At 41.5% G+C, this 16161-nt stretch overlaps 1 protein-coding gene across 3 annotated transcripts in view; it reads right to left on the bottom strand.

Moving 5' to 3' along the window:
• The window catches only part of ATP9B (ATPase phospholipid transporting 9B (putative)), a 182672-nt gene that overhangs the window by 97952 nt on the left and 68559 nt on the right, over positions 1-16161 (bottom strand). For all 3 annotated transcript variants that reach the window (XM_045527695.1, XM_045527696.1, XM_045527697.1), the window contains 2 exons: positions 11531-11606; positions 4783-4859 (listed from right to left, as the gene is read on the bottom strand). In XM_045527695.1, the coding sequence (XP_045383651.1) occupies positions 4783-4859; positions 11531-11606 (153 nt within the window). The remainder of the gene's footprint in view (positions 1-4782; positions 4860-11530; positions 11607-16161) is intronic.

The following is a 16161-nucleotide window of genomic DNA, read 5'->3' as shown; positions in this document are numbered from 1 at the left end:
CTCCAATCAGCCTGGGAAAAGCCATGCCCTCGTGACTGGCCCCATTACAAATTCATGGTTCCCAACAACAGCAATGCCCTGCCCATTACTCAGCAGTCTATGAGCCTAAATTGTTAGGCTATAACCCTTCTCAATACTTTTAGGAACTATTTCAAACCCTTCCCACGTTCTGCATCAATTTCACTACCTCACTGCTGTTACGATTAACTTTTTTTTCTTATATCAAGTATTGACTTTACTGTAGCATTTTTTTAATCTTAGGAACTCAAAGCAATTTTGCAAATTTGCATGGACCTGTTACATACACTGTAATGAAGTAGGAAATAAAATATGAAAGGAAAGAAAAAAGGAGGGGAGGGAGGAGAAGGGAAGGGAAGAGACAGGCAGCCCCATAACGATACAATCTTTTAAGTAATCTTATCTTTGTATGTTTAAGTTGCTACCAGATGCCCACTAAACTCATTCTTCCACAGAATTAGTATCTTTCTTCTTTATAAAGTAAGACCCCCTATTCTTTTACTGAAAGCATTAATAGTTTCGTGATATTGGTTTTTCTTACCAGAAAAAAACCAATAAAATCTTTTCCCTTATAGTATCACTGGTCAATTTCTCATCACCGTTCTTCCACTGTGGCTCAGGCTCTGGGCCAGAGTCACACTCGGGCTTCCCGTCCCTAACCCATGGCCCTGGCTCCCTCAACACAACACCCTCCCTTCCCCAGGAGTCCCACCCCCAAAAATCTACTGCAGCAGTTCTAATTTTATTGATATTTTCCTGATTGCTTAATCTAACTAACCTTTTTTCCTTTTTCACCCCAAACGATCTCCACAGTCCCCAACACACTGCTGACTACAACCACCTTCTGAAATGCTGTCCCCATTCAATGTCCTTTTCCCGATTTCACCTCCTCTGCTTCAGCCCGGAACTACTGGCATCCTTCAGGGTTCTGCGAGGTTCCTCCTTGTGTACTACGTAAAATCTCGTTGTGGGTATCACAGATGCTGCTTGTTAAATATTGCCAATTCTCTCTCCTGCTCATGGGGCAGAACTGCACTTCCCTGACTCCTGGAATGTAGTTGAGGCCATTTAATTGGTCTGGCGATGAAATGTGACCTACATTGCTCCTGGCAGAAGCCCTAAGAATCAGTCAGTATTATGATTTGCCAGGTCAGTGTGTCTCATCCCAGTGGTCACAGAAGTACGTTCCAAGGTGGGTTCCTGAGGGACCATGACAAAGTAGGTAGCTGCCAGCTTGCATGAGACACGTCACGCAAGGAAAAGATCCCAGTACTAAGCCGCAGTGTGGTTTACCCACAGCATGACTTAGCCTACCTTGGCTGATAACCACTACTCATTCAAAAATACGTATTTCCAGCTCAAATTACTCTGATGATAATGAACTCCAAAATTAAATTTCAATTGACCAGTGTTATCAATCAATGTCTCCATATACGTTCTCTGCATTAGACAGCTATCAGAATTGAGTGCTAGGAATATTTTTGTTTACTTGAAAAAATTCAATGAAACTCAGGTGATGATTAGTTTTCCCTTTTAAATGTATTACTGTTTTGTTGCACCAGCTTTCTTCGAAGCACAGGAGTTTGCTGGTTTACTAAGCAACAGAAGAACACTAAGATGTAGTTTTCAGAAAATAAAGTCTTACAAACAGTAAACAATTTCTGTTTCCCTTTCTCTATTTAGGAACAAATATATAATCTTTTTCATTTAACATGTATCATTATCAATACCTCCCCTGGATGAATTGCATCTGTTACTTTCTGTCCTATATTTATAGCATACTTGAAAACTTTTTCTGAATTTTATTCTTATTCAACACTCAAAAGACTGAATTACTTTGCAAATGTATACATTTCATTTCTCTCTTAGGTTATTCCTTAATTAAAAAAATTTAAATACCAAGTCCAAGGAAGACCTCCTTGGGGCTTCACCACACACAGTGCGTGGGCTGCTATGCTGACACCTCCCCACTCGACACCCTCCCATCTCCCCCAAGATGCAGCCAGGAGTGCACCATTCTCCTTTGGGGTTGCCGTGTGGTCTTGAGACACATGCATGTGAAGTTTTAGGTAAGTACCCAGCACGAGGTAAATGCTCTCTACGCCTGAGCTACCGCCATTATCATGATTTTTGACTGGAAGGGGAGGACCAAACACTTAGTAAGTGCCAGGAAGGTGCCAGCCACTGGAAGAACACTGTTATACCAGGCTGCAAAGCTAACAAGGCAAGTAGCCAAGGATTTAAATCCAGTTCTGTAGGACTCCAAAGACACCTCTTCTATTACAAGATGTAGTCTGCTAACACCAAGGAAACTGAGAAGGCTATTATTAAAAAAAAAAAAAAAAAAGACGAGGAAGAAGAAGGAGAGAGGAAGAGGAGGAAGGAAAGAAGAGAAGGGAGAGAAAGAATGCACAAAGAGTGGAAACTGGTAGAATTCCTAGGATTCATGGTAGCTAGATAGTACAGAACCAGCACCTTGTTCAAACCAGTTACAAAGTAACTACTTCCTGATTATTATGCCTTTGAAAATATTTCATCTTAAAGAAAAATGGTAAGAATTACAGACAACATTGAGCATCCGTCATGTGGGAAGTTCTTTTCTGAGAGCAATGCGCGCAGTATCTTGTTCCCAACAAGCACGTGGACGTACTGCTCCCATTTTACAGACAAGACGCTGGTGCTGCCTTTACCCGCTGCCCAAGGGAGGCAGCGAGGCAGCAGCGCAGCCTGGCTTCCACGCCTGGCAGTGAAACCCCAGTGGAGAATTCCTAACGGGGACCAGAAACTGCAGAGGTCACTTACATAACTTGGAATCAAAACCCCAAGTAAAGAGCACAAATGAGCCCAAAATAAAAGATTTATAGAGGAAAAAAATAATGAAGTGGAGACTAAATCACAGGAAAAACGATAGGTTAAACTAAAGAATAAGGCAGCTAAAAAAAAGAGTCATATTAAAAGGCAGTATGGCTTTTAAGATTTTAAAATTAGTATTTAAAATTAAATTTACCCTCAAATGTTATCATAAATATAAAAGCAAAAAGGTTAAGAAAATAAAACAGCTGTGCGTGGTGGCTCATGCTGGTAATCCTAGCACTTTGGGAGGCCGAGGTGAAAGAATCTGTTGAGACCAGGAGTTCAAGACCAGTCTGGGCAACACAGCAAGAGGCCATCTCTACAAAAAATTAAAAAACTAGCCAGGCATGATGGTGTGTACCTGTAGCCCCAACTACTCGGGAGGCTGAGGCAGGAGGTTGCTTGAGCTCAGGAGTTTGAGATTACAGTGAGCTGTAATGATGCCACTGCACTCTAGCCCAGGAAACACGGTGAGACAGGACAGGACAGGAAGGAAGAAGGAAGGCAGGAAGGGAGGAAGGAAGGAGGGAAGGAAGGCAGGCAGGCAGGCAGGAAGGGAGGAAGGAAGGGAGGAAAAGGGAAAGAAAGAAACCCTAAAACTTGTATGTACATTAGATTATTTTAGTTTTGCTCACTTAAGGAAAAAAATCACTGTACTTCTCCGAAAATATATATAAATGCTTATGTGATTCTAAATCTGTCAATAATTAGTTTAATAATTTGTTTTAAAATAATTTTAGCTCTATTGTATAATTATTGACTTGGATACATTTGCTACTCAGAGTAAATTGTAATTTAAATCTAAAGAGATAATTTTTCTCATCACAATTAGAATTTATACTGAAATAGTAACACTTTTCTTTCACATTAGCAAATCTATGTCACACGTAGACATCTGGAGTCCTCCCAGAGACGCTCCTGACTCTCCGTGCACACGGAGAGGACACTTCCCAGCTTGCACCTGATCAAAAAGCAGACAGCAGACACACTGAACTGCAAACGGCCCCAGCATTTAAAGGGTTGGTATGCTTTCCTAACTTTTGAAGAGTTAACTATTTTTTACATAGTATTTGGCCGAAAAAATGGAATACCTCGTCCTAACCATATCTTTTCAAAAAATTATTTCCTCTCTATTGCTCTGTAATCAAATTTCCAGCAAAAGACAACCTTTCCTATTAATTCCTCACAGAGCGAGCACAAATTCATGCAACGATTTTTGTTCTACTTAAATACACACAGATCTTTCAAATAAAAATAAATAAAATTAATAATTAGAAAGAGCTTCTCATTAACCGCTTATTAGCACATACTGTGACTTCAACATATAAAATTGATCATCCAAATACTATATAACTATTGAGAATTCACATTTTGTTATGATTTAACTTGTACATGTTGACTGCATAAATAACAATTTTAGGAATATAGTCAATTTAGGAATATAAACAAGTACTCTTTAAAACTAAAATCTGGTTTTCAATGTTTCTTCTGAAATGGAAATAAACTGGTTTAACAATATAACTAACATTCAAATTAAATACTATAAAAACATTAATAGAGATTCCTTTGTTTTAAAAATGAACCATAAACATAAAGAATACAAATTGTAAAATAAATAGATTGAAGGAATTAGACAGCTACAATTAACTGTCAATTACATATCTAACAACGAAAATGTGAGACATATATAAAACTCTGATTAGCCGAGAAGATACTTTCAGAAATTCTTCAGTATGAGAATGCTGTGATATAAACACAGAGAACTCAGATCCTAAATCGCCAACATTACTGAAATTCTATTTTCATGCTATATATTAAGCTAACATGAATGAGCTGTCAGAACTATGCAGACTTTCTTACTGAAAGGAAAAAGCGAGTTCATTAGCGCAGTTGCTCCTTCATCTAGCCTACCTTATTTTTTGGATTGGATGTGTTCATAACACTTCGAGTCTCTTTTCCAGTATAAATGACAACACCTATTACAGTACCTGCAAAAACACGAAAGTGGTCCTTATAGAAATACTTTAAAGGTTAGCAAAGAGGTAACACTTTCTAATTAATCGTTTTGATGGAAAATATTACACTATTTGATTTTATATAAATGCATACAACACTGTATTTAATTTGGCTAGCTGAGGAAAATCTAATCTCAACTTTTAAAATGAACTTTGAAAAAGTCAAATGATTTGTTAAGCAATACAAATTCACCTACATATAATATTAGAAAATGTACTAATATTCTTTTCACTGACAACAAAAAGAATGAAATTGGCCCTTCACTAATGTCTACTATATTACTGAAGTTACACTAAGAGAGGCTATGCTCTTAACCGGTCAAACTCAATATTCGACCTTCATACCAAGATGGTACCCACTGAACCAGATTCTTTTACCACGAGTAGACTTCCACTGCAAAGACCACAGTATTACTAAGTATCCGTAAGAGTCTTTGCTAGTATTTCAGAGTGTATACTTAATTAACAATAGAAATGTTATAAAAACAATGTTGATTTTACATTTAGAAGCTACTAATCTCTTTTATTCATGTCTCTGAAAGTTAGGTTTTCTAATTTTACAAGTCAAGAAGATATAATAATTTTTAAACTTATAAAGAATAATAAAATACCCTTAAGAATGACCTATAGATTACAAAGGCTAAGAGGTTCTCATCTCTGGAATGTCAAAATTAAAAACCATGGAAGTCTCCTTTTGCAATTACAGCTATGCATAATTTATATTCCTAATTTTCATCCTTAATGTTTATAAAATTTGAAGGTAAGGAACACAAGGTAAGAAAGACAATATAATACATAACTGCAATTACCATTACAGAATTAACTATAATAATTATACAAAAACTCTTTGATTTCACACTAATACATAAAACTTAGTGAGCGCTGAGTCAGAACCTTTGGGATGAACGATATGGACTGTCTCTTGGCTTTCTGTGACCACACGTATGTTGCATATCACATATGTCACATAACTTACACCTCTCACTTCAGAAAGCTCAGGAGGATGGAAGGTGCTAAGGTATTCCTCGTCAGTGGTATCTGAAAAGGTCACATATTTTTCTTCTTTAATTATGTGGCCCTGGGAAAGTGGGGAGGCTTCAGCTTGCAGAGTTCATGACAGGCACTGCCAGCCTACACCTGGGATACAAGCTCGTCCGGCTAGACAAATACTCTTTGGCATTGTCCATACAAACTTCCTAGATGAGATGGCTGCACTCAGTATACATAAAAATATTAAATACATATAATAGTATGAAAAGTTTTCAAAGACTTGTGTCATACAAAACTTTGTCAGTGAAGCAAAATACTAAATATGACCTTATTAATATTTCTACGTTGCCAATCAAAATATAAAAGCACCACTAATGTTGAATAATTATAATGATGTAACAAGGCAAATTGCATAAAATTAATTTATGCTTTAACATTAGCTGAATGACAAAGTCCCAAAGGAGCCTACACAATAATCAATTAAGCTAGAATCCCTTGCCTTAAAAGCAGATTCATGAGCCATGTGGATTTCTCGGTTGGCATTACAATTTACAGTACCCAAATTAAATGTGGGAAATGACAAGACATACAATAAGCCTGTAACACAATTTCTGATCCCATATTTGCATAATCTGTCAAAATTTGCTAAAGCCTCTCAAATGTATTCTCCCATTTGATTCTCACCAAAAATGAGTACGTAAAAAAATGAGTATGTACTATAATTAGATTAAATGTATTCTGAGTCTGTCCCACTTTTTAATACCCAAAATTACTAAAATCAGAACAGGAATATTTGGAACATATTCCATGCTCTTTAACAAAGGGTAGGAATTTATAGACTAGCACAAGCTAAAAGACTGAGTAAACCGTGTATTAATATATAGGGTACAAACAAATAGAGGAAGGATGTTACTGCTGATCTTGAAGCGAGATGAGAGCGCAACACATCACGCTCATCCTCAGCCACGTCAGATGACGGAGGGCACAATACGACAAACACAAAGTCATGCAAAGATTCCCAGTAAATAACATAGTTCGATGGGAGAACTTCAAAACTTAATTTATACTTTAAGTATCAAATTAAGCTCCCTCCCACTGGCTCAAACTTGGGAAGCTTCTTTTTCAGAAAGATATAAATTCAGGAATATGCTGGTGTGTTAAAATCACAACCACCACAAGAAAGAAATTCTCAGTGGGCAGGCACCGTCTCACCGATGCCCTAAAGGTGAAGATGATATAACATTCAAATCAAATAAAAAATTTCGTTCAATTTATATTGACAAAATATCTTAAAAGATTTATGAGCACTTACTGTTTACAGCTAGTGATTATGTTTGTCTGATCCATATTTGCACACCTCAAATTGACTATAGTTAACTAAAAATCAATACAAAAACATTCAGGTGCTTTGGGTCCAAACAGGGCATAAGTACGATGACATCCCCTCTTACACTCCACTGAGTCAGGGACCAGGGCTCTGAGACCCAGCCCATGTCTGCAGAGGTCTCGGCGGCTGCAGTCTGAAAGTCAGCACAGGGTCCAGTTTCATTTCACACGAGTGGAACAGCAATTAATCTCTTAGCTATTACCTGACTCCCTTGTCACAAGCTATAGAGAAAATTTCATATAAAATCCTACCAACATCTAATTAACAGTATAGCTGCATTTTAAACAAACTTTCCAAATGCAAAATAAGAAAAAAAATGCTAACAAGGTCAAATTTGGGGAAAAAAGATATTTTCCTTTATATAAAAATTTCAAACTTATAACTACAAAATATAATTCAGTAAGTCAAACTAATTAGTTTACTTATTATTAAATATTTTAAAGAGTGAGCCTACCACAACATTTTCAGTTGCTATTTTTAAACTCCTGATATGATACTATGTTTAAATTGCAGATTATCAACCAATCCTCACAAATTCAAAATTAATTAAGACTATTCACAGAAAATTTTATACATACAAAATATACACCCTAGATCCCTTTAACAAAATAATTAATAGCTTTAAACTATCGGGTCAAAAAGATAATAAAATGCTTACTTAAAATTTACTCAATTAAAAAAAAAGCAAATATGTATTTATGGGTGTACGAGAGATGTACAAAGAGCTACCTGTCAATCAAAGTGCTACCAAGTGTCAGTCACGCACCCAGTGCTTGCTAGGCCCTGGGGGAGAGGCAGACGGGGCCACGCACGCCAAGCTCCGGCACTGACCGCAGCTCTCACGTGCGGCTCTGGGAAAGCGGGCGGGAGGCCCAGAGGGACACACAGCGGGCACCGTGGACGGGCACAGACCAGGCAGCAGGTCCCAGGAAAACTGACAGAGACAACAGAGTGAGCCTTGGGAGGTCAAAACCTCACCAAGGCTGGGACACAGAGAGAACAGAGGTGACCTCTACTGATGTCCAAACTCCACACAGCCAGGCACACAGAGTGACAATCGAGACCTGCATCTACTCCGAGGTCCACACGGCCAGACACAGAGAGACAGGGGAGACCTGCGCCCAGCCTGTGGTCCCCACAACCAGACACACAGAGACACAGAGGAGACCTGTGCCCAGCCTGGGGTCTCCACGACCAGACACACACAGAGACAGGGGAGACCTGCGCCCAGCCTGGGGTCCCCACGACCAGAGCGTGTCCCGCCCGTCCTGCCTGAACACTGCTGACAGCCCTGCCTCGGAGGGCTTGGCTCCTCCCAGGTTCTGGGAGCTCAGTGTCAGGGACGCTCCCGCTTAGGCTCATCACTATAAAACACGGTGCTTCTCCAGGCCCTGAATCTGCCTTCTGGAGAAACACCGCCTTCTGTATCAACAGAGGTGACGGAGCCGCATGGCACCGCAAGCCCTGCGACCTCCCGCCGGCCAGCCCTCGTCCAGGGTGTCTGTCTGTGTGAACTCAGGTGCTGTGACAGAGGAGGAACCAAGCTCACGTCCCCTTAACAGCCAACTTGAATTCAACTGAGATTTAACTGTTAAGTTTTACGATTAAAGAGAATTCTCAACTTGTAATCAATTATAATTACAAAGAAGATTAAGAGCCCTTGGGTTAGTCCTGGAGATCTTAAAGCCTTTCAAACACTCCTCAGCAAATGGCAGTGTGGAAATATACAGAATTCGGTAATTGTTCAAAGATAAGTATGTTTTAAAAGATCCGAAATTAAAGACAAAGCTTGCATTTTAAAGATGTCCCACAAGCTAACATTAAGGGCACCACAGTTCACCCTCATGGATGGCTTCGATAGAGCCATCTACACTCTGAGAAGATAGGCCACCTGGAAAACCAAAGGCCACGTGGCAAAGAGGACGAAACTGGGCTACGGTATGGCCCACATGTGACAAGGCCTACTCAGTGTCTGTGTGGCCAGGCACACAGGTGGCTGCTGCGCTTGCCAAGGCCAGCAAGTGACCTGAGCCAGGAGAGAAGCTACACGGGATGTCTCAGCAGCCTCTGGCTCGGGCTGCTCCTGTCTCTCTGAGGAGACAGAACACAAACCAATAGCACTGCGGGTCAGAAACACATTCTAACATGTTCAAAAGGATCTAGGAAACAAAAGATCAATAAAACGTATTTAAAAAAGAGAATCTTCTACTATCTTCATGAATGATCCTTAATAACAAATAAGATGGAAACAGAATAAAGCAGGTAGAAACAGAAAATTTAAACTTTCTAACAGTGTATATGAGCTTCTTATAAATTATTATACGTGTTTTCCTACAAACTACTCAGAGCCGAGTGCTGACGGGCGACAGGCTTTAGGGAAGGCGGCTGGCCCCCGGCCTGGCCCAGGCGCACTCTGGCTGGGACGGGCAGGGATGAGGAGCCTGCGGACGGCAGTCCGCGGTGCAGGGGCCAGGCCCGCAGAACAGCCCTCGCAGGACTGCTGGCAGGCGGGGGCAACACACGCCTCCAGGAGCAACGTGGACACAACGAAACACGCGGAGTGAACAGGCCTCAGGGCACGACTCTTGTCTTCCCTGCCTGAAAGTGCACCCGCTGCAGTGTGAAGATCCTTCCCCAGGTCCACACAGCCCAGGCCCTGCGTGTCCACCTGTGAGGGGTCTTCAAGGTGTGAACCCCCTCCTGAGGTCCAGAGCCCAGGGCCTGCGTGCCCACCTGTGAGGGGTCTTCAAGGTGTGAACCCCCTCCTGAGGTCCAGAGCCCAGGGCCTGCGTGCCCACCTGTGAGGGGTCTTCAAGGTGTGAACCCCCTCCTGAGGTCCAGAGCCCAGGGCCTGCGTGCCCACCTGTGAGGGGTCTTCAAGGTGTGAACCCCTCCTGAAGTCCAGAGCCCAGGGCCTGGCCAGTCCACCTTTGTTGTCTCCTCATGGAGCATCATCCTAACTTCTCTATTTTGAGAAATTTTTAAAATATGTAAATATAAATAATAACAAAAGCCCACATAATTGAAACCTATCAAAACTGTCATATTTGCTACCAAGTTTATTTTAGTGATACAAACACTAGGATAAAATTAAATCCCCTTTCATATTCTACCTGCTGAAAGGCAAACACGGAGGCGTCTGCCGTGCGGTTTCACATGCACATGGGCCTGTGTCTGATAACTCCTTCCCCCTGGCCAGGCACACTGTCCCTTGGACCCTTCTCCTCCTCAGGGTCCTGGGTCCCTCTCAGCACTGTGCCTTCTGCCAAGAGTCCTCCTCGGCCCTTCCTGCCACCCGCCTCACCCGGCTCACACCTGCACAGTCTTTCAGTCCATTTAAATGTTTCCACCTCAGAAGGCCTTCCCTAGCCCTTGTCCACACAGGTTCTTGACTTGCACATTTTTTGTAGGTGTCTGATGTCACAGTATCGATCAGCACTTTCGTGATACTGGGCACAGTAAAATCACCTGGGCCTTTTCTGGATGTCTTGTCACTAAACCATGAACTCGCTGAGGACGAGACCCACAACGACTCTGTTCCGGACGGCACTGCCAACGCCTGGTGCAGAACAGTCCCCCCCACAGTCCACAGGGGGAGCAGTGCATCTGGGGAGAGAAGGGCTACGAGCCTGTGCAGTGCTGACAAGCCCCCTCCACTCCTGGGTCCCTGTCACGCTGGTGCCCTCTCTGGGGGGGTCCCTGCTGCTCAACTTTGCCCCCAGCAGCATCGGCAGTGTCAACTGACACTAAGTTCTAGCAGGTGACAATCATTCACATTTTCAATACCTTCCCTAGAAAGTTACTTTTTAAACAGTCAGAACTTAAGCATCTCCCCCCTCAACCACCAGGAACACTGAGTCCACGGCCTGCCTGGCCTCCCTCACCCCTCCCTGTCCCAGTCACTCAAACACATGCTCCTCCTCACCTAAAATCGCCACTGGTGCCCCCAGGACTGCTGTGCACCTCTAAGGCACACTGACAAGTTTGTTGAGAAACGTCCAAACCCAGCAAAGTGCTCTGTGCTCCTACACGCAGGCTGCACTTCCCTGCCTGCTCCAGGCCTCGCAGGGCAAGTGCAGGGGCTGTCCCCCTGCACGGGCCTCACCGCACACTCCCAGGGCCACCCCAACGTGCAGAATGGCAGTCTGTGTAGAGCAAGGTCCCTAAGTATTTCAGGGCATTTTGAAAACACATGTTTGGAGTCCCTGGACAAACCAAGCATCATCTGTTTGTGAGAATTCACACTCAAAGCAGGAGACTTTCTTACCTGATGCAACAACGGTGCTTGCCCACAAGGTATTTTCTATGCTGAGACTTTCATGAATGGGTGGGTCACTGTCTTCCTGTTCAAGGAGAGAAAAATGAAAACAAAACTGGTAAATTAGTGATTTTTTTTTATTATTCATACTTTAAAAGTCCACAGTGTTAAAAACATGTCCACAGCCGGACCCAGCTGAGCTGCAGTGAAAAGGCTCCGCAAAACGGGAGGGGGAAGGGGGGAAATGTAGCAAATTAAAACCACAAGTTGAAAGACCACCTCTAATCCATTGATTACTTTTAATATAAACAAAGTGATTTTAAATTTTCATGAAAATACTATATGTTCTATCTATCTATGTATCCATCTATCTATCTATCTATGTTTAGGGACAGGGTCTTCCTCTGTTGCCCAGGCTGCTCTGGAACCCCGGACTCAAGTGAGCCTCGCGAGCAGCTGGGACGACAGGTGCGCCACCACACCCAGCTTGTTCTAATATTTTAAGAGTAAAACTGCATCTTCAAATATGTGGTTTAATAACACTTTAGCACTGCTAGACAAGCAGAAACATTGGCCCAGAAATCACCAAAAATCAACTATTCAACATTTATTTTGTAAGCGTGGAAGAATTTTCTCCCTTTACCATTTGTTAAAGATAAGGGCTATGCGCCGGGCGCGGTGGCTCACGCCTATAATCCCAACACTCTCGGAGGCCGAGGCGGGTGGATCGCTCGAGGTCACGAGTTCGAGACCAGCCTGAGCAAGAGCGAGACCCTGTCTCTACTAAAAACAGAAAAAAATTATCTGGCCAACTAAAATATACATATATAGAAAAAATTAGCCAGGCATGGTGGTGCATGCCTGTAGTCCCAGCTACTCGGGAGGCTGAGGCAGGAGGATCGCTTGAGCCCAGGAGTTTGAGGTTGCTGTGAGCTAGGCTGATGCCACGGCACTCACTCTAGCCCAGGCAACAGAGTGAGACTCTGTCTTAAAAAAAAAAAAAAAAAGATAAGGGCTATGCTTTCCAAATGTGTATATACTCATGACAGAAAAAAATGCTTCTGTGAATACTGCTGTGAAACATATATATACACACATATATGCAAAGAAAAATGTCTTTTCTCTTAAATTCCTCTTTAAAAATATGTCATTATTTTGTTGGATATTGTTCATTAAAACAAAACTCAAATATAAGCTGAATGTTGCTGGTTATGTATACAGATAACAAACATGGCCATACGGCAACATCACAACAGCAATTTACATAGTCTACCTTCATTTTTAATGTTCATTTTCAGAGACAAAAGTTACAATTTAAAATCTCAGAACTTTTCATCTTATTCTAAAGTCACAACCCATACTTGGTTACGGAAGCCGTGCCAGAATGAGGGACTGCGAACACCCACAGCCCCGCTCCTCACAGCAGCAGCGTGGGGAAGCCGTCCCGCCTGCTGGGAGTCTCCTTTAAAATACTGTCACGCCAGAGAACTGCATTTTATTATAAACTGATAATTTGCTATCAGGATATATTTGAAGATATCAAAGAAATCAAAATTAGGAAGGAAGGTAAGAAACTGAAAACATATTTTCCAAAATAATCTGTGTGTGAGAAAGGGGTCTGTGCTGCCAGTGTCTCCTTTCCATTCACTCATCGAACCCCCTTCAGTGATGTGAGCTCTGGCCACTTTGACAGCCACGTGGAAGACATTTGATATCTGATTCTCTCATTTACTTGTGAGGCACAGAATCTAAACCAATTCTACAGTTTCCAAACTATTACTATTTCCCCTAACACTGCAAATATTTAGAAAATAAAGTGTTTTCAGAAATAAAGTTCAATTTCAGAAGGAGTTTTGGCCCCAGCTGCCCTGTATGCCTCAGACAGCGAGACCCGCAGTCCGGACCCAGCCTGTGTTCCAGTTGCCATGCTCAGCCCAGTCACTCGGGCCCACGTGGTCACCAACACACCTCTGGACTGCTGTAAAGGGAAGGCCACCGCTGGGCCTGGAGACTTCCCTTAGCGTCTCAGGGTCTGTGAGTATGACAACTGTGATGCCAGTAAGTGCTTAAACACAGGTAGGCTGCTATTTCTTTAAAAAAAATCAATTCAAGAATATAGAGGGGTACTTAATTAAACCGTGCCTTGGTTACACCATCTGCAAATAGGGGCCTTCATTCGGCTCACTCAAGCGCGCACTCAGTCAGCGTCTGAATACATGAGAAGCCTTACATTAGAAACTATGACTGTAAAGAAGAATTACGACACAGCCTTTCACCTAAGAAGTTCATGGTTTTAATGCAAGAGCTAAACATGTACAAAAAAAAAATTACAAAACAGCGTACCAACATCACAGTAGGCAGGAGGGAAACAGCAGCCGAGAAAAGGGACACAAGTCCTCCTGGTGACGGAGCCCACAGGGGTCTGAAAGGGCAGGAGCTGCAGGGCACAGCCTAGACCAGGGAACCTGTCTGGGCACACCCTGCTGCCGGCACGAGACCCACTGTCTCTGCAGGCCGGCACACGTTCTCATTTTACCGTCCTTAGGAATTGCTTCTTACGGTTAGTTTATCAAGTAAAACAAGGTACACACTTTGCTGCATTTAGTAGTTTCAATGTAAAAAAATCTACTGATACTTAAGCTGCATCAATATGCACCATACTAAGGAAATGTTATTTTTAAGTGGAAAAACTAAGAATTATATTATGCCAATGTAAATATGTATGCTTGTGGGAAAAAACTTGAAGAGTCAAAAAAATAATATCAGTATTTATATTAGGATGGCAGTGCCACAAAAGTATTACACCATTAACCATTTTACTTATGTACATAGTTTTATACTAATGGTAATGATATATTTATAAATTTCTAAATATACTGGAATCAAATTAAACTCTTCCACAGTAGCCAACACACCATCATTACAGTCTTTAAAATACATAAGAATATCAAGCACTTTGTTTTCCAATCCTGTTGTTTCTTCCACAGAAAATGCCAGGCATTTTGTTCCCTTTGTTTATAACTAAAGTAGCTATTCAAGGTAAAGGGATAAAAATTGTCTAAAGCAGAAACAAATAATCCAGAAAAGGTGAGTTTTCCCTTTGACTTCATGGTTTTACAGAACCAAGAAAAATCAACTTTTAGAAAAGTGAGTAGCCTCCCATTACACTAATTTTGTACTTGAACTGAAACGACCAATTTCTGATTCATTCGCATAGATGGTCTTACGAGTCTAATTCTGATAAATACCATTGGAAAGACAGTAAAATCCGTATGTCCTCACCTCCTTTTCCCTAACAAGGTATATCCCTCTAACCATGTGTTGGTCTAGCAATTCTAGCTACAATCCAGCAAACTGAGCACATAACTGGCATAAATAAGCCAATCATTTAAGGTATGGAGCAAATAAAGTTATTCACTAAAATAAACCCTGAATTATTTTCACTGTGTCAAAGCAATGTAAATGCTTGTTTACCCACAGGACTGCAAGCTACGTGACGTCCCATCACAGAACAGGCGCTCAGCCCCGGCTAGTAAATGAACAAATGCAAGAATAAGCAAACCTGGAACTCTTCCTCTCATTTCCACAGGCACCAGGCCCTGTGCGGTGGCCCTGAGTCCGGTCCATGGTCTGCTGCCACCCCGAGCCTCCTCCCTGTGTGGCGTGGGAGGCAAGTGCCCCTTCAGCCCCGCCCACAGCTTAGCACCCGCACTCAGCACCCACATACAAGCTCACACCATTTCCTCCCTTGAAACTCTTCCTAGGGTTTCCCTTAATGTGAAAGTTTAAAAATTATTAATGCATGCAAATATTTTAGTGCATAGTATTTTCCCCTTACGTTGAACTCCAAGAAAAATAAGAGCATTAAAAAAATATAAAAAGTTTATAAGGCTTTCTGAACTGCAAATAAAAGATTCTATACAATTTAGTTTTAGAAATTTAAGTTGGTTCCCCTATTGCTTTCCCATGCCCATTTAATCAGTGAATGCTTTTGTCTATTTCTGACACAATGGTGTGTGGAAGGACACACAGTATCTCTGCGTTCTCCTTCCAATTCTGCAATAGCAAGGATGGACTTTGAACATTAAGCATTTCTCTAATAAGAAGAAAATTATTCTAAAAGACAGTTCTTTACCAATCTCATGAAGTACAGAATAAAGATTGGGAAGATGGGAAAGAAATTATCTCTAAATAACCTTCTCTTTTGGTTTCCTTCTCCTTAGTGTTATATAGTTTGAAAAGATAAAATCTGCTGGGTGAGGGGAAAAGGGAAGAATGCAAAATGTTATAATTTCAAGCTGGTTTCTCAACAGTATACCCCATTTTGCAAACAAAAGAGGTTTTCGTTTCAAAAGAGGAGTATTTTGATTGAAAAAGACAAGAACAATGATAAGTATGCTATGATTTGCAAAGAAATTACAACAGAAAATACATTATAAAAAGACTAAATGGGAATATGATGTTAAAGGACTACGAATACTGCTAATACTCCCAAACTGGCTAGAATTTCAAACTCCAAACTTCCAAGAGAAGACCTATGTCTTGAACAGTAAGTGACATTAATGATATCGGGAACAATGACATGAATCATTTATATAATGCAAAACGCTACACAGTCGGCAATTCAGGTTACCGGACGC

Source organism: Lemur catta, chromosome 16 (genome assembly GCF_020740605.2).
Source record: "Lemur catta isolate mLemCat1 chromosome 16, mLemCat1.pri, whole genome shotgun sequence".
Classification (NCBI taxonomy): Eukaryota; Metazoa; Chordata; class Mammalia; order Primates; family Lemuridae; genus Lemur; species Lemur catta.
The sequence above is the reverse complement of the archived record's forward strand: the minus strand, read 5'-3'. Positions and strand labels throughout refer to the sequence as shown.